Source organism: Leuciscus leuciscus (assembly GCF_965113295.1).
Source record: "Leuciscus leuciscus genome assembly, chromosome: 19".
NCBI lineage: Eukaryota > Metazoa > Chordata > Actinopteri > Cypriniformes > Leuciscidae > Leuciscus > Leuciscus leuciscus.
This window is the reverse complement of record NC_138743.1, coordinates 8,431,426-8,457,851: the sequence shown is the minus strand read 5'-3', so window position 1 is coordinate 8,457,851 and position 26,426 is coordinate 8,431,426. Positions and strand designations below refer to the sequence as shown.

Here is a 26,426-nt window from a genome sequence, read left to right as displayed (position 1 = left end):
CTAACAACATACTAGAAACATGTTAAAACATGCTAGCAAACACTTAGCTTAGTGCTTAAGCATGCTAATACTGCAATTAAATAGGAATTTGCTGAAACACAGGCACGGAATGTCCAGTCTGCCCCAAACGTCACACGTTTGATAAGAGTCATGGCCTGAACACATCTACATGAGAATATTCAGTTATAGTAATAGCGCCACCTACTGGTAACAGGAAGTGTCATGTTTAACACGTTGATGCCGTTCTAGCAACATGTTAAAAATGCCATTGACTTCTAAACATGCTAGAAACATGTTAAAACATGCTAGCAAAACTTAGCTAAGTGCTAAAGCATGTTAATTCAATGAAACAGGATGTTGTTGTTACTCAAGAAGGCAATGTCCAATCTGCGCCAAACTTCACTCTTTTGATAAGCGTTCTGTCCTGAACACATGACCATGCTCATATTCAGTTACAGTCATAGCGCCACCTGCTGGCAACAGGAAGTGACATGTTAAACACTGTTGTGGACTCCTAATAACATATAAAAAAGTTCCAGCATGTGCTAAACATGCTAACAACATACTAGAAACATGTTAAAAAATGCTAGCAAACACTTAGCTTAGTGCTAAAGCATGCTAATACTGCAATTAAATAGGAATTTGCTGTAACACAGGCACGGAATGTCCAGTCTGCCCCAAACTTCACACGTTTGATAAGAGTCATGGCCTGAACACATCTACATGAGAATATTCAGTTATAGTAATAGTGCCACCTACTGGTAACAGGAAGTGTCATGTTTAACACGTTGATGCCGTTCTAGCAACATGTTAAAAATACCATTGACTTCTAAACATGCTAGAAACATGTTAAAACATGCTAGCAATACTAAGCTAAGTGCTAAAGCATGCTAATATAATGAAACAGGATGTTGTTGTTACTCAAGAAGGCAATGTCCAATCTGCGCCAAACTTCACACTTTTGATAAGCGTTCTGTCTTGAACACATGACAATGCTCATATTCAGTTACAGTCAATGCGCCACCTGCTGGCAACAGGAAGTGACATGTTAAACACTGTTGTGGACTCCTAATAACATATAAAAAAAAATGCCAGTAGGTGCTTAACATCCTACCAACATACTAGAAACATGCTAAAACATACTAGTAAACACTATAAGTACTAAACCATACTATTACTACAATTAAATATGAATTTGCTGTAACTCAAACATACAATATCCAATCTGCCCCAAACTTCACATACTTGATAAAAGTCCTGCACTGAACACATCTACAAAGCAATATTCAGATATATAACCCCACCTACTGCCAACAGAAACTGAACTGGTTAACACAGTAATGCAGTACTAACCACATACCTATTGTGTACTAAGCATGCTAAAAACATACTAAACATGCTAGCAACTACTATATACTGTATACCTCCTTAAATGCACATTGCCCAACCATGCTCTGTCTTCCTAAAGCCAACGAGTGACGATGGCACGGGTGCGAGGGCCCTTTCATCGCTGCTTGCAGCTTTAATTATTATTATTATTCTTCTCCGCATTTAATCGCATTTTTGAGGGCCTAAACATGCTCGAAAACTCACGAAACTTTGCACACGCGTCAGAACTGGCGAAAATTTACATCTGATATAGGTTTCAGAATTGGGCGGGGCAAAATGGCTCGATAGCGCCACCTATAAAAGTTCAACGGAGTGCGCCTCCCGCTATGTTCCACGTACGTTTACGAAATTCGGTACATACATGTAAGGACCTAATACCTACAAAAAAGTCTCTTGGAGCGTAGCCCTAAACACAACAGGAAGTCAGCCATTTTCAACTTCCTCTCAGATTTTTGTGCAGTTTTTGCCATTTTCATGCCTCGTACTTTAACGAACTCCTCCTACAGTTTTAATCTGATCATCTTCAAATTTGGTGAGTGTAATCTTAAGGCCTTTGCGACGTTAAATTGCGAAGATCTTGAGTTTTCGTCGAAGGGCGGGTCCTCGGCGGCCTGACAAATTTCGATGTTTCGCCATGAAACAGGAAGTTGCTGAAACTCAGGCATGGAATGTCCAATCTGCCCCAAACTTCACACGTTTGATAAGTGTTCTGTCCTGAACACACGACCATGCTCATATTCAGTTACAGTCATAGCGCCACCTGCTGGCAACAGGAAGTGACATGTTTAACACTGTTGTGAACTCCTGATAACATATAAAAAAGTGCCAGCAAGTGCTAAGCATGCTAACAACATACTAGACACATGCTAAAACATGCTAGCAAACACTTAGCTAATTGCTAAAGCATGCTATTACTGCAATTAAATAGGAATTTGCTGTAACTCAGGCACGGAATGTCCAATCTGCCCCAAACGTCACACGTTTGATAAGAGTCATGGCCTGAACACATCTACATGAGAATATTCAGTTATAGTAATAGCGCCACCTACTGGTAACAGGAAGTGTCATGTTTAACACGTTGATGCCGTTCTAGCAACATGTTAAAAATGCCATTGACTTCTAAACATGCTAGAAACATGTTAAAACATGCTAGCAAAACTTAGCTAACTGCTAAAGCATGTTAATTCAATGAAACAGGATGTTGTTGTTACTCAAGAAGGCAATGTCCAATCTGCGCCAAACTTCACACTTTTGATAAGCGTTCTGTCCTGAACACATGACCATGCTCATATTCAGTTACAGTCATAGCGCCACCTGCTGGCAACAGGAAGTGACATGTTAAACACTGTTGTGGACTCCTAATAACATATAAAAAAGTTCCAGCATGTGCTAAACATGCTAACAACATACTAGAAACATGTCAAAACATGCTAGCAAACACTTAGCTTAGTGCTAAAGCATGCTAATACTGCAATTAAATAGGAATTTGCTGTAACACAGGCACGGAATGTCCAGTCTGCCCCAAACTTCACACGTTTGATAAGAGTCATGGCCTGAACACATCTACATGAGAATATTCAGTTATAGTAATAGCGCCACCTACTGGTAACAGGAAGTGTCATGTTTAACACGTTAATGCCGTTCTAGCAACATGTTAAAAATACCATTGACTTCTAAACATGCTAGAAACATGTTAAAACATGCTAGCAATACTAAGCTAAGTGCTAAAGCATGCTAATATAATGAAACAGGATGTTGTTGTTACTCAAGAAGGCAATGTCCAATCTGCGCCAAACGTCACACTTTTGATAAGCGTTCTGTCTTGAACACATGACAATGCTCATATTCAGTTACAGTCAAAGCGCCACCTGCTGGCAACAGGAAGTGACATGTTAAACACTGTTGTGGATTCCTAATAACATATAAAAAAGTGCCAGCAAGTGCTAAACATGCTAACAACATTCTAGAAACATGTTAAAACATGCTAGCAACACATAGCTAAGTTCTAAAGCATGTTAGAAATGCTAAAGGAAGTTGTTGTAACTCAAACATACAATATCCAATATGCCCCAAACTTCACATACTTCATAAAAGTCCTGCACTGAACACATCTACAAAGCAATATTCAGATATATAACCCCACCTACTGCCAACAGAAACTGAACTGGTTAACACAGTAATGCAGTACTAACTACATACCTATTGTGTACTAAGCATGCTAAAAACATACTAAACATGCTAGCAACTACTATATACTGTATACCTCCTTAAATGCACATTGCCCAACCATGCTCTGTCTTCCTAAAGCCAACGAGTGACGATGGCACGGGTGCGAGGGCCCTTTCATCGCTGCTTGCAGCTTTAATTTATCTTGAATTTATGCTTTGATACATGAACACATTTTTAATCAGTTATAGAAAAGATCAAAACTGTTTAATAGCTTTGTAAATGGGAATTATAAACTGAATATTGTTTGAATTCTGTCGATTCAGACTGATGATAATGATAAAAAAGTAATAATATTGCCTGATGCCAATATAGTCACCTATATATTACAAATTCCCATTACTAACTAGATTGCACCCAAAAGCCTCAAGCCCAAAGTACTTCGGCCCTACATGTTCCTCGCTCTGTCAGTGGGACGTTATTAGGGCTGCACAATATATCGAAATTATCGAAATATCACAAATGTATATATCGCGATATGCATATCGCAACAGCTTGCAATAATCTGGGTCATGAACAAGAGACAAAGACAAAATCACTCACTGCTCTTGGCTGAATAACTTTTGTAGCTTTAATAAGAATCAGTGTATATATTTAATTCATACAGAGAAAACTAAGCAGTGTTTTATTTTTACATTTGATTCAGTTTCTGTTGTTAAATAAACCTAATGTAGGATAACCTAGAATCCTAAACACCGCTCTACAGTAAATTGAAAGTGATTGCAGTACCAGTTTTGGCCACAATCTTACATACGGCTCCTTTAAGTTTATTTTACACACTTTAAGCATTATCGTATCGCATATCGAATTTCGCATTAATTAGTTATCGCATATCGCATTTTTCTTCAGTATCGTGCAGCCCTAGACGTTATCTTCGTCATCAGGATGGTCTGTGCACACTGTCCGCGTGCAGACCAATCTTTTGAGACCGAAGAGTCCACTACGTGCATTAGTAGAAGAAGAGTGTGGCAAGAGCAATACAAAACAACACGATGTGCCAAGAACGGTAAACAAAGAAAGCATATAATTCTCCATTGTTTTTGGTCTGCGCTCATCACCGGTTGACTATACTTAAAAAGCTGTGCAGACACGACTGTGTGCGGGACACAGAAAATTACTTATTTCCTTTAGTTTTAAAGGTGAAGTCATCCGTAAAAAGATAATCCCCCATCCAAATGCACACAATTTTTTTTTAACTAGTCGATCATTATCTTTTTATCTTTAGAATATGGAAGATTCTTTGAGTCTTAGAATGTGGCGTCTTAGTTAGAGCTGTGTGTAAAAAGGGAAGTTCACTCAGAGTTTAGTGTTAATCAGGACAGTCCCACAGGCTCAGGGCTTTGGAGAATGATAACACACAAGTAGTGTCGGTTAAAACATGAAAGTAACAGAAGTCCTCTCACTCTCCATGACCCGACTTCACACACCAACTGTTCCAGCCTCTCTTCTCTACCCTCTGTTCCCATTCTCTGTCCGTTTTTAATATATGGCTGCTCTCAAAGCAGCATCTTTCTGTTCCCTGCTCTCAGCTCTCTGTCACATTCGTTTAGGGCTCCTCGGAGAACTGAACAGTGCTGGTCTGATGTCAGATGGAACAGATGTGTCCACTTCGTCGTCCTCATTTTGTGTTGTTAGCCTTTGCATTTGCCTTTGGTTAATGTTTATCATGATTATTAGTTCAGACATTTTGCTAAATGTCTACATGTATGTGTATATATGTGTATACATAATCAATTATCATTATTTGGGAAGTTGGAAGCAGCTAATATCAGGAATTTTTTTAATTTTTTTTATTAGTCTATATACATTTTCTATGCCAGAATACAGGCTTTTTTTGCTTTACATTCATTTCAATGACTAATTTTACAAAGTAAAATCTGTATCTCTAAATCTGTGCTTCCCTAATAGTTTGTAGGCTCGGGTGATGCTGGTTTCTTGCATATTAAGAAAAATAGTAGCTTTACTGGGTTAATTTCCTCTAGAAATGTTATGTTTTAAAAAGCACACACACTTACTTTTAAACCTGTGATTATAGATCTGTCGCTTCGGGCTGTGGTCCTGTGGCGTTTATCCTCCTATGATGTCACATGTTTTGCATTTCCACACGCTTACCTCATCCATGGCTCATTGTTTATCTGACAACTCTGTCAGAGACTTGTGAATAAACCCTCACCCGGCCTCTGTGGAGTAAACCGGTTACTACATCCACCACGCTGAATGAAGCATTATGGGTGTGTGTGAATCACTATACCAGAAACAGTGTTGTAATAGTTTCATAGATAGAAATGACTAATCGGGAGATGAATGTGGGTGGAGATGTCACTGATAAACTAAGTTGAGGCTTCTTTGTCCAAATCACACATTCTGTCTTTGTTTGACTAGAATAAAAAGTAACTTACAGGGGCGATATGTAGAATTCAGAAACCCTTGTTATTAGCAACACCAGTGGCTGTTAAGTGAACTGCAACCAGCAGCTTATTGCTCATGCACACATAACATACAAGAGACTGAACATGATTCAAGGCCCCGATACACTCACGGCAAGGTTCCTTTTCGTTCTTCTCTTAGACTAAAGATACTTTTGCAGCGATTTATACTTTTAACAAACATCACACTGCCGTCCACGCGCTGAGAGCGATGTGTAAATGTGTGCTGCACGCTTTCCTCTCGATAACAAAATGACACACAACAAAAATGACAAGAAAGCATTTGATCATGGCGATATGCACGTTTGCATGAGCTCTGCAATTCACCGGCAACATGTTGACAGATGAGGTCATTAAAATGATACTGTTATGATAATTTGAGACTATAGACTATATAAATCTGGCTATGTAAGGCTATAGTTTGAATTAATCCTTAAGTCGTTTAAGTAAAGATCCGTCTATAGTATTTTATAGACAACATAGGAAGTCAGGGAAAGGCTTGTTTTTTATGTTTCATCACAAGCTGTTCACACATCGGCAATGAAAACGCGTTTAATACATGAATATTCTTAAATATACCCCTTGAAACGACAGCCATTTTTGAATTGAGATTGTATATATTATTTTAATGTTAGCCAAACAATTTCTTTATTTTATTTTAGATAAAATGTATTTTATTTTGCTAAAATTATTTAATTTAATATTATTTCGCAATAAAAAAAAAAAAATGTATACACCGCTCTGTTGATTTATACAGAAGCATGTTCGTTGTCCATCCTTGCGCCGCCCTTCCTGTGACTTGTGTTGCATAGAACAATTGCCAACGCTAAACATGAAACCGCCTTTGCCTGAAATGTCACCTCGCAGATTTTGAAATAAAATGGGGTGTGAGATGACATTGAACAGCTCTCGTTCCCTCAGAGACAGAACTAAAGGAGTCAGAGAAGGAAGAGGACAAACCTGCTCTCTCTCTCTCTCTCTCTCTCTCTCTCTCTCTCTCTCTCTCTCTCTCTCTCTCTCTCTCTCTCTCTCTCTCTCTCTCTCTCTCTCTCTCTCTCTCTCTCTCTCTCTCTCTCTCTCTCTCTCTCTCTCTGCGGTCCCGTTTTTCCTCTTCCTGTTCACTCATATTGGGTTGACATTCTTTAGCTTATCTCACTCACCATCTCTCTCTGTCATTCCTCTCTCTCTCTCTCTCTCTCTCTCTCTCTCTCTGTACAGTATGTGTGTTTATAAGGCTTTAGAGTCTTGTTTACGTAGTGTTTTGCTGCCTGTCTTCTGTAAACTCAGATGTAATTAGATGTTCAACTTCTGCTTTGGTCTTTCCTTATCTGATTTAGGACAGCTAAAGCAGCTGCTTCCTTTTTAACTCTAATTTTCTTTTGTTAAAGAGCAAAAGTTTGAATTTAGTGACCTTGGCACTCTGTTACTACATTATTTCAATAGTTTGTTCTGCAGGCCCAGACATTTTTTCTATGGGGGGTAAAATCAGCGAAACGCTCGTCTGGGTTAATGGTGTGGTCTGTCTCTGTGTCCTGCTGACGTGGGGTTAACGCTGCCCCTCTGAACACACCACTGCATTAATCCAGGTCAGAGACCTGTTGAACACATTGATTTCCCCTGGGATCAGCCTCTGTCAGAGGTGAAAGGTGCGTACGCAGGAATGTGCTTTCTCTGCTTAACTGCATTTTTAAACCAACTTAATATGGCCCCACTGACCTCTCTAGTACTTTACTAGGTTTTAATTATCTGAACATTTAAAGGGGACATATTGTATCCGGTTGTAACATTTTTATATTTTTCTTTGAAGTCTACTTATAATGCTAATCAAGCTTTCTTGCACCATTAAACTTTGCGAGATTGAGATGACTATTTTTGACCCTCGTTCAGAACCTTAGAATTAAACAGCCTGTTTTTGCTACTGTACATTTAATACATATATATGTAAGTGACCTCTGTTGTGTTTGGCAGAAATGGATCACACTGTCGTCCGTCTGGGCAGGAAAAGTTAATAATAATGGGTGGCCTTAAGTTCATTTGTTAGTTGTTAAGACTTTTATTAAATTAGGTCTTTCTTTCATTTTTTACTAATAATATTTTTTTATTTTTCATTTATTTTCTAATTTTTAAATAAAATATGTTCAATAAATATATATGTTAATTATGACGTGAAGTGACAATTTTTAATTTTAGATAAAAATTATATTTTTATTATGGCCAAGATTAATACTACTTTGTTAAAAATATCAATAAAAAAAGTCAAATCAATTTTGTGATGCTAAAGTCTGTTTAGCTATCACAGCATTATAATGTACTGTATGAAATATGGATGTTGATATTATTTAATACTATGCCTTTAAGATGATGTAATGAGAAAGTTGAATAGTTGAGATGAAGTAGTTCCTATAATCAATGAGGGACTGCTTTTCCAGAAATGGTGCTCTTAAAGTGATAAAAGGGATAGTGCAAGATTATGGTATAGTTTTAAGTTAGTGCTAAATGACAGCAAAAGTTGTCTAAAGTCTGAAAATAAAGCAGGCAATAATGCAAAATAATGCATTAAGCATCAACATTTAAATACCAACATTGAGCAAACGGTCAGTGATATGGTCCTGATATATTGTGCATCCCTACTTTTGTTTCAAAAGAGCAAGAAAAATATTGTTTTCAATGATAGGAGTATTTTTAACTCATTGAGGTAGTTCTGGCAGAGCAGATGTTAGGAGGATAGTTCACCCAAGAATGAAAATTCTGTCATAATTTACTCACCCTCAAGTTGTTCTAAATCCTCTATGAATTTCTTTCTTGTGCTGAACACAAAACAAGATATTTTGAAGAATGTTGGTAACCAGAGAGTTGACTTGGGTAATGGGGTCCCTTTTGGTTACCAACATTCTTCAAATCAAAATATCATCTTTTGTGTTCAGCAGAAGAAAGAAACTCAACATGAGGGTGAGTAAATGATGACAGAATTTTCATTTTTGGGTGAACTATCCCTTTAAACTGATCACTACAGCAGCCGACCGAGGCCTGCTGGTGTTGCAAGTGATTAGTTTTTGTTTCTCTTTATGGAGATTGATAGGCAGGAGACAAGAACCGAGCAGAGCTGGGCTATTAGTATGCTAATTGCGCTCGAGCAGAGATGAACACTGACCCTGTGGTCTTTAGGGCTATTCTTGTATGTAGACGTTGCAGATGGATGCAGGCTGAAGTTGTTGACTCAGTCCTATCTCAATGGTCAGAACTGTCAGTCTGGTACATGGAAATGTTTAGTCATACACGGTGTGGTGAGCAGATTAGCCTTTTTGCATTCTCCACTGTTTCATTCTGATGACAACCTTTTTTTTTTTTTGTAGCCTACTGGTGAAGGCAAGCATCACTATTATTATTATTATTGCTTATACAGGCTGATTTGAACAAGGTATTTTAGTGCAGATAAGCCGTGTAGAATTAAACTAACAATGCCAAAAATCATGTTTTTGATTCCTAGGGAATGCATAAACTGATAAATAATTATAGCATCTGCCACATGTAAATATAACAAGTTAGAAACCACTCAGAACATCATAGAAACCGCATTTTAATGCATATCACACATATTTTTTAAATCTGAAAATACAAAATCTTGTGTCGTTGTCACTAAACGCCACTTTCAGGGAAGATAAATGCTTTTAAAATGCTCTCTGGTGTGTGAATTGGGAGGTGGCTGCAGTCCCCATGTGTTTTGGGTTATCCTGGGAGTGATCGTCAGGTCGGGTCGCCACAAGCTTGACCGAAATTCTCCACTGACATGTTTTATTATGCTTTTTCTCCACTTCGAGATAGACCTATGAGCTCATAAGCTTGTTGTTGTTAAACTGCCTGGTGATTTGCATGAAGGCTGTAATAACCAGTCGTCGCCCCCTGCTGGTATAATTTCACCATTTCTTATGTCAGCCACTTCTGAAAAAGGCCACTTTTTTTTTTTTGGACTGTGCGTGAAAGGATCTTTCAATGCATAGAGCGTTTTTTTTTGTTTTTTTTTTATCAAATGTGCAGTTTCCACCTCTGGAAAAAAGTAATGCGTGAAAAACTGGAGGTTAACCACCACTGAGGGACCCAGCTTCCCTGAATGGATCAGGTATCGTCAAGGTTTTTGGAATTTTTCAAATTCCACCTCTGATATTTTTCCAGTTGCTCCACACGTGTTTTTCCATATGCTGAAAGCGGTGACTGTTGACATATTTATGGTCCTCAGCAGACAAGCCTGATGATAGCCGCCTGGATGGAAGCTTTGACTCGACTTCAGAATTCCTTAAATTCAAATGGATAAGAGATGAAAGGTTGCTACTCGCCCCATAACTGATTTATGAGCTCCTCGGCACAGTGCAGGGCTTCAGACTGTGCGTCCCTCTGTACGCATGATGATAAAGCTGGGATGAGTTTTCTCCAGCAGGGTTTAGAGTTCCAAGGTCGAAGGTGGGACGACGGGGGGCAAACAGTCAGCCGTAGCTCTCATGTGTCTCCTTTTCATCAGCAAACCCTCTTACCATGCTTCAAAGACATTCTTGTGTGAAGCCGAAGAGTGTGTTCTGCTGTCTTCTTGTGTCTGTGTGTGCTAGATAATTGAACTCTATGAAGTCTAGTACAATCCAGCATGATTAACTGAACCGTTCTGGTTCTAAATCTGAAAAAATTGTGATTAAGAAATGAAGTGATGTATAATTGTTATTTTATTTTAAGAAAAATCCTTTTATTTTATCGTGATTGTGTCTAGCAATGGCCCATAACTGGTAAATTCACTGTAATGCTAGTTGATTATTTCTTGTTACAGATGTAATCAAACCAGCTGAAGTTTGGTGTACACACTAGGCCTGACAGGAAATAACCCTTTGTGTTTTGAGGAAACACATGGTGACTCTCCTGACATTCATTGTTCTGGTTGCCATGGTGTTTGTTCTCTTGATGTTTGAAGACACACCTCTCGCACACACATTCACGTTTCAGGAATTAGAATCCCAAAATGTTTTCCCTTATCTGTGTTTTGTGTATTTATGAGCCTTTGTTTCCTTTGTTTCCCTCCACTGCATAGGAGTCATTTTTCCTTGCTTATTGGGGGCTTTGAGACATCAAGGCACCTTTTTTCTAAAGTGGCTGTTGAAGAACATATAAAAATAAAATAAAATGTATATATATCATATGTTTAATTAATTTATATATATTATATATATTCAAATCTTTTGGAAAGATCTTGAAAAAGTCAGGGAAATTCATTCCAAAAGGTGCAGCAACCTCAAATCAAATCCTTATGAATCCTATGAAGTTCCTGCTGTTTTAACTAAGAAATGTGTCATATAATAGGATTTCAATGCATTGCAACTGCTATTTCATGCCATTTTTATCTACTTTTCCTTTATGGTATAGAATAGATGCATTTGATTGTATGGCATCATTATAGTTAAAATTTGACTGGGGCGTGTCTGTTCACACAAATGTAATAGCTTTCATTTCTGTGCTGGATAATTTGAATACATAGTTTTTTGTTGTTGTTTTTGCTAAATATAACTTCATGACCATGACCCTGAGGGTCCAGAAATCTCATCTGTAAGACACTGTGGCACACAAGCAGGCGTGTGTTCGGGTGTGTCCAGGAACGACAGCGTACAATGTGATTGAGTTGTGTATCCGTGGTGTGGTGTCACAGCTCATCGAGATGAGTGTAAAACACTCTTGATGCTCATATTGCTGTGGTATAATCAGACAATATTAGTGTAAGCTGATAGCCTGCTCCTCTATTATACAGACACAAAGGCTTCTTCAAGTACGTCTTCACTGTTGTCCTAAGGCTGCTGTCCTCTTGTCCCAGATACATCCTGCTCGGCCAGCTCAAATATCAGCCTCCGCTGCAGGTTACGAGTTTAATGTTGCCACACAGAGCTGCTCGTTTTTTCACACAACAGAGATGGTACAGATGTAGCCTACTGCTAGATTTAACCGCAGATGGGCAAGAGATGATCTTTTGCGGCAGGCTGAATGTGAATCTGAATGTTGAAGATGCTCTTTGAAATGAGGGTTGAACTGATTGTTGTGTTTTTTTTCTTCTTTCAGGACTTGGAGTTCCATGGCGTGATGCGCTTTTACTTCCAGGACCGCGTGGCGGGGAACTTCGCCACAAAGTGTATCCGAGTGTCCAGCACGGCCACCACGCAGGATGTGATCGAGACGCTGGCAGAGAAGTTCAGACCCGACATGAGGATGCTGTCTTCTCCTAAATACTCCCTCTATGAGGTCCACGTCAGTGGCGGTGAGTCATGGGAACACCAAAAAAAAAAAAAAAACCCTAGAAAATGCAATTTTGTGACTTTTTACAATGAATACTTTCAGAAGCAACAAGTTATAATTAATTTTTCATGAAACATACATTACCATTTAAAAGTTTGGGATCGGTAAGATTTTTTTTTAATGTTTTTGAAAGATCACTTTCTCGATTTCATGTTGTTGTCACAATGTTGTTCATAAAACATTGCATGTAGTTGCATACTTTAAATTTTAGTTTATCTGGTTGCATTTGATGGCATGTCATATTTGATCTTCCTTTTTATTTTTAGAAAACACTATAATATTGATTTTGCGTATACGATATGGTTGGAAGACCTTTTTCTTTTTTTGCAATGTCAATACTTAAAAAATAAGTATTTCTCTGTATATATTGGTTGTTTTTAAATGTGCTTTATAAATAAATATTGTATTGTAATATTGTATTGAATCCGATGTACTAGGTTGAGTTCTAGTCCATTCAATACATGTAACTATCTTCAAGTTTGCAATGGATAAAATTATCTGTAATTCACTAAATATCTGTAAATAACACAACTTTGGGTTATTCACAAAACATGAGCAGAGCAAATTTCTGTAAACACTTTTAATCTCTTTTTTGAGTAATATCACATTCAATTAAATGCAATAATTAAGAAAAGAATGAGACCCATTTGGACTAGCCTAATTTTCGTTTCAGTCTACTCTGATTAAAGTCTATAGAGAGGTGAATTTCTGACTGGCATAATCTGTCTCTGTGACAGAAGAGAGGAAACTGGACTTGGACGAGAAACCACTGGTCGTGCAGCTGAACTGGAACAAAGACGACAGAGAGGGCCGCTTCGTTCTCAAGAACGAGAACGACATCATGCCCAAGGTGAGGAAACGTGGATGAGAGAGAGACCAGGCCGACTCCCTTTCACAGAGCTTGTTTCTTTGGTTTGTTCTGCTTGAACGCAGGAGCTGCAGATTTGTAATGATTCACTTAGGGTGTCTGTGTTTGTTCCTGTTGAGTTTTCTGCTCTTGGTTATGTTGGAACAGCTTTTTTAGTCCCCTGCTGTTCAGACGGCCCCTAAAACCATCTTCTCCGCAAGCCGGCCCATTGCACGTCAGTTAAAAACCCTCTCAGGACATACAAACGCACAGGCATCAGCAGACACTTCATTTCCTCGCTTAACTGGAGCAGATCAATTCTTTTTTTCTTTTTTTTTTTTACTCCGTCTGTCTCTCTCTCTCTCTCTTCACTTCAGTGGCTCTTAGTGTTGTGTGCAGCAATACTCCCCAAAGAGACATAAACTCAGAGCTAGGACTGTCTGAGTCTGCAAGAATGTGTGTGTTTAGGTGTGTGGGCGGTAGATCCCAACAATTTTCTGCGTTTTAGGCTGTTTTCACACTTGGTTTGATTGCTCAGTCCGAACTGAAGTTGGATTCCACCCTCCAAAACGTGGTACTGTATGTTTGAGTCATCAACATAAGTGCTTGTGGCAACTGTTTACCACTAAAACTTGGTAACATCTCAGGATGAGAAGATGCCAGTGTCATGGTTTTATTATGCATTTTGCTATCTGCCTTATTTTTAACATAAGAGTAGTGGATATGGTTAATTATAATTTGAATGTACGTGGCTTCCGGTGTCATTTGCTTATAGTTATTTTAGTTGTACAAAAACAGCCTATTAGGCTGCTTAATATTGCAGACTGGTACTTGTTATTTTATTTTAATTTATTATCTTAATCATAAACACACTGGTTTGTAACTCAAATAGCTTTACTGTTTACGGCACTTTGTTATTCTTGTAGTTAATCTATAACAGCTAATGACTCAGAAATCTCACACATTCACTGAAAATTGCACATTGCAAAACAAGACGAGTAAGTGTAACCAGGAGTGTGCAAATAGTGTCAGTAATTTATGACGGATTGCTTTTATATCAACTGTGAACTCAATATGTTCATAAAATGAGCTATTCAGTTGCTCTCAGCTCAACCATTTGATGATGTAGAGCTGAAGTGGTGTTGTGACATCTGTCTGGCCGCTCTCTTGTAGAGTAACTTGTTCAGGATGCTTGAATATGAACTCTGCCATCCTTGCGTTGGCCTTTTATTATTCATTCATAATGCAATATTTTGAAATCCCTCTGTAACAAATTCTGGAGTGTTTAGAACTGAAATCAATAGAAACACATTGTTCCACATAATTCAGCATTAGTCTTTCACCCCCTTTAACTAATAACAAAAGTTAATAATGCAAAAGATTATTTAAAAATAATTTAAATATTGAATACAATTTTTTAAATGAATAAAATTGTTAACTGTTAACCGCTAGTACTATAATAAAAGTTAATATATAAATATTTTAAAGGTACTTCTCTAATTGGAAACTGAAAGCAATATAAAAAATCGAAAGTTAATATTCAAATTTTACAGTTTAATTTTAAATGTTTATTCAGAATATAGTTCTAGTAAGGAAAGAACAAATGAAACAGGATGCTAAGAATTTTCTGGATTAATTCTACTCTTCCTAATAGTATCCATGTGGGTCTAGCCATAACCTACTCTACTTGATATCCCACTGCATTTTTTCTCAACATCTCTCTTTATTTTTCCTCTCGATCTCTCCACCAGAGAGCACTGACAAATGGCCCTGAGAAGGAGAAGGAGGGGGTGATCCAGAACTTCAAAAGAACACTGTCCAAGAAGGAGAAGAAGAAAGAGAAGAAGAGGGAGAAGGAAGCCTTTTCTAGAATTCCAGATGGAGACGATCACACGCTGAACCGTGAGGATGGGTGAGGACTATGATTTGCCTTGTATGATAGATGGGCACATAAAGGCTATAGTCATTTTACAGGAATTTTAGTAAGACTCAGTTTGTGGGTAAATCGTATAAAAGCATCTTAAAAACCAAATCCACTCAGCTTATGTTTCACTTGTCCTAAGCAGTCACGAAAGAACATTTTAGGTTTCTCTTTCTGTGGTGTTGTGCTGGATAGCTAATTTCTGTGACCGTCTTTAACTTTCTTCCTGATAGAGACTCCAGGTTGGCTGCTGAGGTATATAAAGACATGCCAGAGACCAGTTTTACACGGACTATTTCTAACCCCGAGGTGGTGATGAAGAGGAGACGACAGCAGAAGCTAGAGAAGAGGATGCAGGAATTCCGCAGCGGAGATGGTCGACCGGACTCAGGTTTGTACGGCACTACTACGTAAACATTTTCTAAAGTGACATTTCAACACCTGTATTTACATAGCAGATTATTCAGTAGAATCCATTGTTAATCATTTTGCGTGCGAAGAGGCTAGCCAAAGCTTATTTGCATATGGAAGTCTTACGACCAATTATTGAAACTACAAGCTACAAAAGCCATTTTTTCAGAACTTGTTTTTCTGGCAACACATACAGCACTCCTACTAGCCATTTTTGCGGGTTGAATTTTATAATACATAAATTTTTCAATTTTTAAAAAGGCTTCTGAAATAATAAACTAAGTGCAATGTAGTGTTGTAAAAATATAGATTTTTCGATACATTTTGATACTGAAATATTGCTAATGTTCGACAGAATAGATGCACTGTACCAGCTTTGCTTTCTTGCTCTCTCATGACCTCTCCGACAGCGACACGCAGTTGAATTTGTGCATAATTTTACTCATTCCCACAGATTTTGTGCTCCCACCCAATGTGCGCGCACATAAAGCCACCTCTCAGTACTAAATTTAGTTTGTTTTCACTGCTTTGTGAACGAACCGCTCATTTAAAATCTTCCCGGTCAACTGACATTTGTTATTACATCTGCTTCAAACATTACAATGCTTATGCTAACTTTTGTTAGCTCTGCAATAAGTAAATCCTCTTCATCAGCTAATTAGTTTACGACCGCAAAAACAGAAGTTTTAAGACACATTTCTAATGATGGATGCACGCTCGTTTCTCTTGCGCATAAGGTCTATATGTTGGTCCCAAAAAAAAGTCCTTTCTGTTTGTGTTTCATGCAAAATGGGCTATGATGTCAGCAGTATGTCTCCATGGGATACCGTAAACTGTAATTTTATAATGAGAGCACCAAACCAGAACCCTGGCAGGTCAATTACACTTGTTGGGACCTTTTGCCAAAGAACCACCTACTTTCAATTGGGAAACCGGTTCAGGCCTCAACATAAAACTTTATATTCTAGCTCTGTTTACACCGACACCAAAAATAGCCTTTCTGTTCTGGGCAGACATGAATATTTAGATTTTCCGAGCTTATGTAATCAGGATAATAACGTATGTCTGCTACCGAGGGTTTAGACCAGAGGCAAATCCTCAATGTGACACACATAAAAAGTCTCCCAGTTAGTCATCACATTCACCCCGTCCGGCAAGAGTTAAGCAGTGTGTGAAATGGTTAGAGGCACGTGGTGGGATTTAGATCCCAGTGTTGGGGATGTTTGAGTTCTCACACTGTGTCTGCTGCGAAACTAATAAAATCCTACAACCCACATTGGGCACAACCAAAATGATTATTCAGAATACAGGAGGATGTTTTACGAGCAAAATTGCAGCTAATTCTGTTAGTGTAAATCAGCATTAAATCGTACATTGACTATGCTGTCAGCAGGTTTTTAAACTGACGCAAATGCCGAGTATTGGCCAAGTAATTGGCCATGCCAATATATCGGTCTGCCTTTGGAGCTGACTCAAGGTAGATGCAAGTTAATATGCATGATTATCAGCCAATTCTGATAATCTGGAAAAGCCAAGTATCATCTGATTAATTGGCCTCGCCAATGTATCAGTCTACTGCTAATCTACGCACTATTAGCTCTTAATTCTCTTTGACACTATCTCTCTCATTTAGGAGGGACTCTGAGGATCTACGCCGATAGTCTGAAGCCCAACATTCCCTACAAGACCATTCTGCTCTCAACTACTGATATGGCGGACTTTGCTGTGGCCGAGGCTCTGGAAAAATATGGTCTGGAGAAGGAAAACCCTAGAGATTACTGCATCGCCCAGGTGAGGTTTAACACAGTGTTCACTTTCCCCCTTTTCCAAGGTGATGCTTTCAGAGAGTTGTACTTCCCTATGATAAATTTGATGGTGCAGCATCGTCTGACAGTGTTTTAAAAATCTGCAGGATAGATTTAAATATGGTAGAATGGAGGGATGCACAATATGTTGGTATTTTATTGTTATCCTGCCGATATTATAAATTTAACGATTTAATCAGTATCAATCAGAGTCTATGTTGGATATTAAATTATGTGTGCTCATTTCTCCCTGTTTTTACATTTAGTTTACCTTTGCTGTCATCTAGTGCTCACTTTGTTAATTTTTAAAAACACTAATGATAACTAACACACTTTGTATTGTATATTATGAAATAATATTATTAAATGTTTTGTTCTTTTATAAATCATTTGGGATAAAAGCATCTGCTAAATGTATTAATGTAAATAACACTGTTAAATGTAATCTTTAACAAATCTCAATGTATATCCATTTTTCATACTATACTGTTATAATGTTGTGATGCCTAAATTCACTTGTATTTATGCGTTTATTTATTTACATGGTCCCTGCAGGTCCTTAAAAAGTCTGTTTCAGTTGTATCAAATTTAAGGTCAAGTCTTAAATATTTTAAATGGTGCAACAAAAGTCTTAATTATAGTTAAAAGAGGGCTTAAATCCGAGGATGGGAAAACAAGAACCACAATACGGCCTAATGTGATTATTAAACTTAAAAAGGCTATGATTCACTTAAATAAATGTGAGCGCTGAAGGTTTCAAAGTAAAAATATGTTTAGAATTAATAATAAAAAATCCCTATTTTAATAAATAAATAAAATAAATAAATTTAACTATTTATTAATCAATTTTTTATAAAAAAAAATACAAATTCCCTAATAAAACAGCTGAGATTTAAGCCAAAATATGCAGTTAATGAACATGTAAGGCAGATGTAGAATTTTATTAATGATGGACCTTTTGTTGAAATCTTTGGAACTTTCTTCATAATTCTGTGGTTGCACATACCATGTGAGTCTGAGTTATTAATCAGATTCAACATCCCTTCCGTGTCCGTCTCTCTCGGTGGATCCCCTCCTCTTCCAGTTGTCAAATCCAGCATATTTCATCGGGCCACCGCATGATTTATCTTCCAGATTAAAGCCATGAGCTGGCATCTGCTTCACCTCTTCAGCTGAGAGTAATTGAATTGTGCAGTTCTAAAGTGCCCCGCCTGCGCATGTTTAGCGCTGTACGCTGCGAGAGATATATACGTGGGGATGAGGAGGAGAGCAGGAAGAGCTTGAAGTGGCCGGTCTAATCTCTGCTGTCAACACATGACAAACATCGCTGATACAAAAGTGTCAACCTTGGGCTGTCTGCGCCCTTGGTCACAGCTCTTTTCAGCCGCCATCTCAGCCAATCACATTGAGAGTTTCTGAGAGAAGTGTGCCATCGTGACATCTTATCCCATCACTCTGGCCAATTTTAATTACATACACGACTTGTCCATAAAGCTGCTGTTAAATCGTGGCAGGGAGTGTGTATCTGTCACTAAAACAGGTGTTTACTGCCTGCCTGGAGTGCAAACTGAAATATTACTGTGCTTTGCCAAATAAGTCAAACTTTATTAGTTCTCTGGGCAACAAAATTGTATTTTTAAACTCTTAGGGCCAGATCTGCAAACAGCATGCACCGGTACAAAGTCTACAAACCCCTTTTTGGTATTAAAAAAAACTATTGTCAGGATTTACTAAAGAGACAAAGTGAAAAATGAGTGCTGAAAAGGCATGGACAGGGTTATTTTTGTGGCTGACCTTATTGCATATGCATTTGTAGGAGTTTCAGACACAAAATTTATGGTAGGAGAGTATTTAAATGAATTATGCTAGGTGATTTACACCATTATTTACCACCCTAAAAAAAGCATGTCTTAAACCAGATGCTAATTTGCGCTGCTCTTGGTAGATCACGTTGGTCATTATGGAAATGATCCGGATGCGTCTGTGTTCTTTAATTTGAGTGTCGTCAGTAGATCACGCAGAGAACTTCCACTCCCATCTGTGCTTTTATGGGATTGCGCTCTCATGCTAATTTGCCCCGTTTAGTAAATTTGGCCCTTAAAGTGTGTTCATGTTCACTTTGTGCAGGTGATTCATGTAAATGATAAACAAGTGAAGGAGACCATCCTAGATGACACCGATTGCCCTCTGCAGATCCTCAGAGACTGGACCAGTGATAAAGGTCAGCAAAACATACCATTTCTTATTCTGCTGTCATTTTCTGACACGTTTTGGAATGTAGACACTCTTTATGCCAGTTATGCATTCTTGCATGCTTAAATCGCTAAAATTGCATTTAAAGGAGTTAGATTATAAAAAGGCTCTCATTTACACCAGCGTAAACCACCCCCGGTTGACTGTGATGTGCTATTACATCAAAATTGTCCATTTTACAGAGGCCTTAGTGTTCCAGCTGAAAAAGCGTCCTCCAGACTACGTTCCAAGGAAAGGACGTAAGCCTGACACCAGGATGGGGCAGCAGGGATCCATTCCTCCTGAGAAACTGCCCTACCTGGTTGAACTGAGCCCAGGTGACATACACACAAACATACACAATGACATCACACCCACTTACAAGGAAAATTAGAGCAGAAACAGAGGCTTTTATATCATAGAATGGTAGCAGAGCTGTTCGTAGATCAGTCATGCTGATTTAAGCCTGTGCTAGAGTTTCAGTTACACTGATGTGACAGCTATGAAGAGTGGCCCACCAATTGCCCACTGACATTCACGCATGAGTAGAGCTGTGGCCAACAATTGAGTTCAGTCTCTGGACCGCTGTATAGTCAGCTAGTGAGAACCCTTAAATACACCTTAGTTTCAGTTGAGTTGATGGTTTTTTTTTTTAGAGGTGGAAATTCGCATCATCTAGACCTAAACATCACTAACGCTGTCTCTCAGTCTAACTGCTGCTTGCATACTGTTCCCCGCTGCTATGGTCCACAACTAACCCTCTCACTGAGTTTATAACCAATGCTTTTTAACTGCAAAGAGTTGAGCAGAAACTCTCCTGATGTGTAATGACACCGTCTCTACGCTGGAAGCGACTGATTGATCGGAAATTGCTTGACATATTTACTCATCTCTTGAGTTTGTGTCAGCAGACAGACTGACCACTTGCTTATGGCGCTTTTTCTCTTTCTTGCTGCGTTTGGTACTCCTTGGCTTTTCCCCTCTCTGTCTCTCTCTTTGGCGCGTTGTTGGCGTGTGTCCCGCCGTTCTGTCTGCTCCTGGCTCCTGTGCATGTGTCCCATCCTAGGGCGAGGGAGTCACTATGCCTACTACTACCGCCATCATGAAGGTAACACAAACCTGCCTGCACCTCCACCCCTCCCCTAGCTCTACCTCTCTCTCTCTCTCTCTCACACACTCTGAAAGAGAAATGTGTGCTGTTATGTGGTCTGATTGTTGGCACTAGAGAAGATGGATGTGGTATTTTCTGGTAAAGTATTTAGTTTTACAAGCACATTGTTCCTTGTATTGGTAGAAAGGTCCCAGCTTTGCTCACTCAAACTCTTACATAATTGCTAAGGATATGTCAACATTAATCTGGATACATTTTAAAACGGCATTTTCGTTTCAAAACTCTCTCCGTCCACACTAGCATTTTCAAGCGTTTTCCAAAAGTGTCTCAGCCACACCTTGTGCTCATGCGTAAAACCTCATAAAAGCTCACTGAGATGATACAGACGGAGCAGACATGATAAAGTTCTCATGCTGTTCTTCTGGCAGGATCATTTTATTTAGCTAAATATCTCACCATTCACTGATGCATCCAGTTCGCATTCAGTCACCATTATATGTTTGGTCTAAAACGCAACTGCTCTCATGTTTTGCCGCAGGACAGCAATTGTGAGTAACTTTTATGGTATCTTTGCTGTACTGTGATTATGAAGAGTTTACAAAGTAACATATGTTTAGCAACAGTGTGAAAGTGAATAGCACATAACAGGCACAATAGCAGTATAAACATATCAGTTCAATGTACATCACATGACTAAAAATGTGTCATCGTTTTCAAATACCTCTGTTTTCACAGGCACGGTCCGTTTTCGCGAAAACACCATTTTCAAATTTATTCACTTGCATAAGCATTTTCAAAAAGCTCAATTTTCGCAGGACAAAAACGCTATATCAGTGTGGATGGAAGGCCAAAACGGAGAGAAATTTTTTATTAGTGTGTACAAGGCCTAAATATCTATTTTTATCATGTATTCGTGGTTCGAGATCCTTACCTAAAAGCCAACATGACCCGGTTACATTTCTTTAATGCAAGTACCTGGTTTTATTGTGCACGATTCATCAGTGCATGTTATAAAGAAAAAAACCTGTCTTTTTACAAAAATGTTTCTCTAAAATTACTCTAAAGACTTTTCACCTTACATTATTATACACATTATTGTACGTCACCTTCATTTTTATATGCTGTGTCGGTCTATTAGCTATTAAAAAAAAACACAAAACATACAAAACACATGATGTTTTTAAATCTTATTTCCTTCTTTTACTGTTTGTGCTTTGCATTTTGCTTATAACTCCTAATTGCCAATCATCTCACTAATCTATGATTTAAAATATAACCATAACCATCCCATCATCATTTATAACACTGGATTTCCTGTAAAAGTACTTTGTTTCTTAGCAAAAATCAAAAAATCGGTATCAAGTTCCAATTTCAGGTAAATAAAAAAGTACTTGTTTTTGCATAGTATTCATAAAATGTACTTTACAATTATTAGTAAGGATGTGTCATGAGGGTTGACTAGTCAATCAAGAAACAACTAGTTGATGAGTGAGGTCAGCATTTACAGTATATACAGTACAGTACCATTCAAAAGTTTGGTGTCTAAGATTTTTTTCCCATGTCTTTAGAAGTCTCTTCTGCTCACCAAGGCTACATTTATTTGATCAAAAATACAGTAAAAACAATAGAATTGTGACACTTTTTTTTACATTAACTGGTTTCTATTTTAATATACTTTAAAATGTAATTTATTCCTGTAATGCAAAGCATTACTCCAGTCTTCAATGTCACATGATCCTTCAGAAATCATTCTAATGTGTTGATTTGTTGCTCAAACATTTCTTACTACTATTAATGTTGAAAACAGTTGTCCGGCTTAATATTTTTGTGGAAACTGACAATTTTTTTTCAGGATTCTTTGATGAATAGACAGAATAGACAATGTTTTTTTGTAACAGTAAATACATTTATAATTTACAGTCACTTTTTATCCATTTAATGTGTTCTTGCTGAATAAAAGTATTAATTTGTTTAAAAAAAAATCTTAGTGTCCTCAAACTTTTGTGCAGTAGTGTATTTTTAGAGGCAGTGCTTTAATTAGCAATCTGTACAACCCCGGAACACCCTCTCGGGGGAGTTGCGTCTTTACATTCAGGGGTGAAAACAGCCTAATTATACAGTAGACGAATTTGGAAACATGTAGTTTTGCATATCTTTTACATGGCCTTAAGCACAGAAGTGACTAATGGGTTGTGCCAACGCTTGTGTTTTCAATTGAGTAAAATGCAGAAAACGCAAATGTGTGTGTCTCACTGCTCTGTGGCTGCTCTTTAGATGGGTCAGACTCCAGGGATAAACCCAAACTCTACCGACTACAGCACAGCGTCACTGAAGTCGGATCTGATCGGAGTGAAGAGGGAAACATCCAGGTAAGGAAAACTCTTGGCAACTTTGGGGCTGCAGCGTAGCACAATGAAACGGGGAGAAACGTTTAAAGATCTAAAACTTCCCTGATTTTCCCACACTGCAGCTGGCTGGGCCTGGGATTCTGCCTCACCACTGCGACCTGATGCATGCAGACGGCTTGGTGACCGTGACCCCTGTCAGTTTGGACGCTGAGACGTTTGTAGATGGACAGCGGATCTCGGACACTACGGTTCTGCGCAGCGGTGACACTGTCCAGTTCGGGGCCACTCACGTTTTCAAATTCGTAGACCCCAGCTACGACAACAGCATGTCCAAGAGAGACCCAGGGCTCATGATGAAGGGAAGACACAAATCAGGGTGAGCCATTTTCATTTTAAGAGCAGCCACGTAGAGCTTATTTATTACATATTTATATGTAGTGCTTTTCAGAATACACATCATTTCAAAGCAGCTTTACAAAAACAAAAAAAACACGATGTTCATGTTTATATCTTAATATCTTCATGACTTAATTACATTTAGCAGATAAAGCTAAGTGATGATATAGTTCAGATTTTGTCTTTGAGATATGCTGTGAGTGTGAGTGTGAGTGTACTATATATCCAACTTTTAATATATTACTTGCCGTTAATATAGTTTAAATGTTTTGACGATAGATGACGGATCTTTTCTTGACCAGCTGTGGCTGTATTGCACAATGAACCATCTGTTGTTCTGTGTAACATTAGACACAGCGCTGGGGAAGCTTCTTTTGTTGCTTGCCTAGCTACTTATTTAAAGTAGTTAAACTTACAGACAAGTTACTCGTTAAAAAATAAAAGAGCCACAAAATAGAGTTAGGAAAAACAGGGAATGTTTTTCTTTATATAATGATAGCACCTATATATTATGACTGTTTTTGTTAAAGTTTACTTCAAAATGCTACAGACGTGCACTAGTATGTCACTGTTCTTCATGAGATGGTTTGCACTTGTGGAGCCATTAGATGGCAGTATTTAGATGGTTAAGTGTCTTACTTGCATATTCTCGTTTGTTTGTTCTCTGTTTATGACGTTTATATCTGTGTCTGCCGTCACTCTGAATGACCAGTGCGCGTTGTGTTATGGGATGCTCTGCTGCCTTGGCAACAGGAGTTTCATGGGTTTCATGGTGTCTTCTGCAGTGACTGTCCTCTCAGATTTCGAGTCTTAAATGCAGCCTTTACTGTGAGAAATGTTGGAAAAGAGGCTGGAGGAGTGACAGGGAGAGGGTGAGCAGAAGGTTATGTCGGCCACAGGCGGAGAGAGACTCTATAATCTGATCAGCGTGGGTTGGAGAGGGGTGTGTCCCAGTGTCATTTCAGAGAGAAACGCTGGCGAAGTGTGTTTGAGACAGGGCGGAGAGTAGTGACGCTCACACACATACACACACACACACACACACACACTTCACTGTAAAACATATCAGACAGAGAAGAGAGGAGTCGAGAGCTGTCCTGGTGAGTACATCCATGCTTTACACGAGTTGTACACTTGAGTGATCAGGTGACCATGAAGATTTGTTGTATTGTTTATTACTCTCAAACTTTGATTTAATTATAAGCAGCCTTTATTTTGATTAATTTTTTTTTTTTTTTTTTTTACAGTTTTGGTATTATCTAATGACAAATGCTAATTAAAATATTAGCGTTCTTTTAACTCTTAAACTCAAAAGTTTATTTTGAAACTAACTTTAGTGGTTAGTTGACATTATTTATATATATATACTTGTATATTAGTTCAATAAAACCTACTCTATCAAAAGTGATGTCCCGAGGGGATATTTGTTTTTAATGATCCTACAAGTTAAACCATCAAAATATGAGGAAAATATTTTATTATTATTATTATTTTTAAATATTTTAAATATGAGGAAAGAACAAAACATTTTTATATGACAAAATTATTTGGCAAAAAAGGCGAACTACAGCTACAGGTTTTCTTTTTTATTATGCAAAAAATGCATAGAAAAACAAAAATCTCACAAGACAAAAGCAGACATCGACTACAACATATTTAGTTATACCATTCAAAAGTTTGGGGATTTTTTTGTAATTTGTAAAATTACTTCAAGGCTTTTTATACCTGTATATAATTATTAGTCCTGTCAAATCGATTAATCACATCTAACATAAGTTTTTGTTTACATAATATATATGTGTTTGTATATATATTATTATATAACTGTCTGTGTATATACGGTTTAAACATACAAACTCACATATTTATACATATACTGCACAGATTCCTATAAATGTGTATACGTATATACAGACACGCACGCACACACGCACACACACACACACGATATATATATAAATTAAAAAATATATATATACACTGTACACACATATATTATATATATAACTCATGTTAGATGTGATTAACCGCCTCAAGATGTAGCCTCAAGAAATGCGTAAAACATTATACATTAATTGCATAACACACCAATTTTCCCAGCCCACCTCATTAGTAATAGTTTTATTATTAGATTATGACTGTCTGTTAGAACATGTGAGCTATGCCCCGTGTTGTAATTCCTGTTTCTTATGTTGACTTTTTTGAGTCAACTGAGTTTTTTTCCCTGCAACTCTGCAAATAATTTAGTGTTTTGAGCTGTTTGTGTGAGCATGTAGATTCCATGCAAGTATGTGAATGCGCTGTAATTAAATCTGTGGTCATTTCAGGTCATTCATTCGTAATGTCTGGGTTCAATTAGGTTCATTTCCTGCATTGATTTGATGTGAAAACATGTCATCTCTTAGCAAACGTGTTTGTGGCAGTAAGCAGAAATCTCTAATCTGATGTCCTGATGTTCCGCTGGATTACAGCGGTGCTCATTCCAGGACAGGGAAGCTTGCTGATGGGAAGGATCAGACATGGGCTCAGTCCTTGTAGTATCTGATTTTTCTGATTATGTGCTGTACAGATATGTACAAAAATGTACTCATACTGCAGGTTAATGCAAAGAAATTTTGGGGGATGGTAAGATTTTTTCAAATGTTTTTGATGGAAGTCTCCTATGCTCACTAATTCTGTATTTAATTGACCCAAAAATACAGTAAAAACAGTATTGTCAAGTTTTGTTTGTGTTTAAAATAAACATTTAAATAACAATTTAAGATATTTGTAAACCTTTTAAAATGTAATTTATTCCTGTGATGCAAAGCTGAATTCAATCCTCCAGTCTTCAGTGTCACATGATCCTTCAGAAATCAGTCTAATATGCTTTGCAATGTTGAAAACAGTTGTGGAAAATGTGGCATTTTTCAAAAGAAGAGCATTTATTTGAAAAATAAATCTTTTGTGACATCTTGCATTTCTTTACTGTCACTTTTGATCAATTTAATGCATCC

At 37.9% G+C, this 26,426-nt stretch overlaps 1 protein-coding gene across 8 annotated transcripts in view; it reads left to right on the top strand.

The window, feature by feature from the left end:
* The window catches only part of afdna (afadin, adherens junction formation factor a), a gene marked incomplete at its 3' end in the record, with an annotated part of 115,343 nt that overhangs the window by 43,140 nt on the left and 45,777 nt on the right, over positions 1-26,426 (top strand). For 6 of the 8 annotated variants that reach the window (XM_082146598.1, XM_082146599.1, XM_082146601.1 and 3 more), the window contains exons 2-10: positions 12,126-12,321; positions 13,097-13,209; positions 14,958-15,118; positions 15,361-15,518; positions 17,172-17,329; positions 19,471-19,564; positions 19,779-19,913; positions 22,961-23,055; positions 23,157-23,410. In XM_082146598.1, the coding sequence (XP_082002724.1) occupies positions 12,126-12,321; positions 13,097-13,209; positions 14,958-15,118; positions 15,361-15,518; positions 17,172-17,329; positions 19,471-19,564; positions 19,779-19,913; positions 22,961-23,055; positions 23,157-23,410 (1,364 nt within the window). The remainder of the gene's footprint in view (positions 1-12,125; positions 12,322-13,096; positions 13,210-14,957; positions 15,119-15,360; positions 15,519-17,171; positions 17,330-19,470; positions 19,565-19,778; positions 19,914-22,960; positions 23,056-23,156; positions 23,411-26,426) is intronic. The other 2 variants (XM_082146597.1, XM_082146603.1) reach the window with 1 other exon arrangement.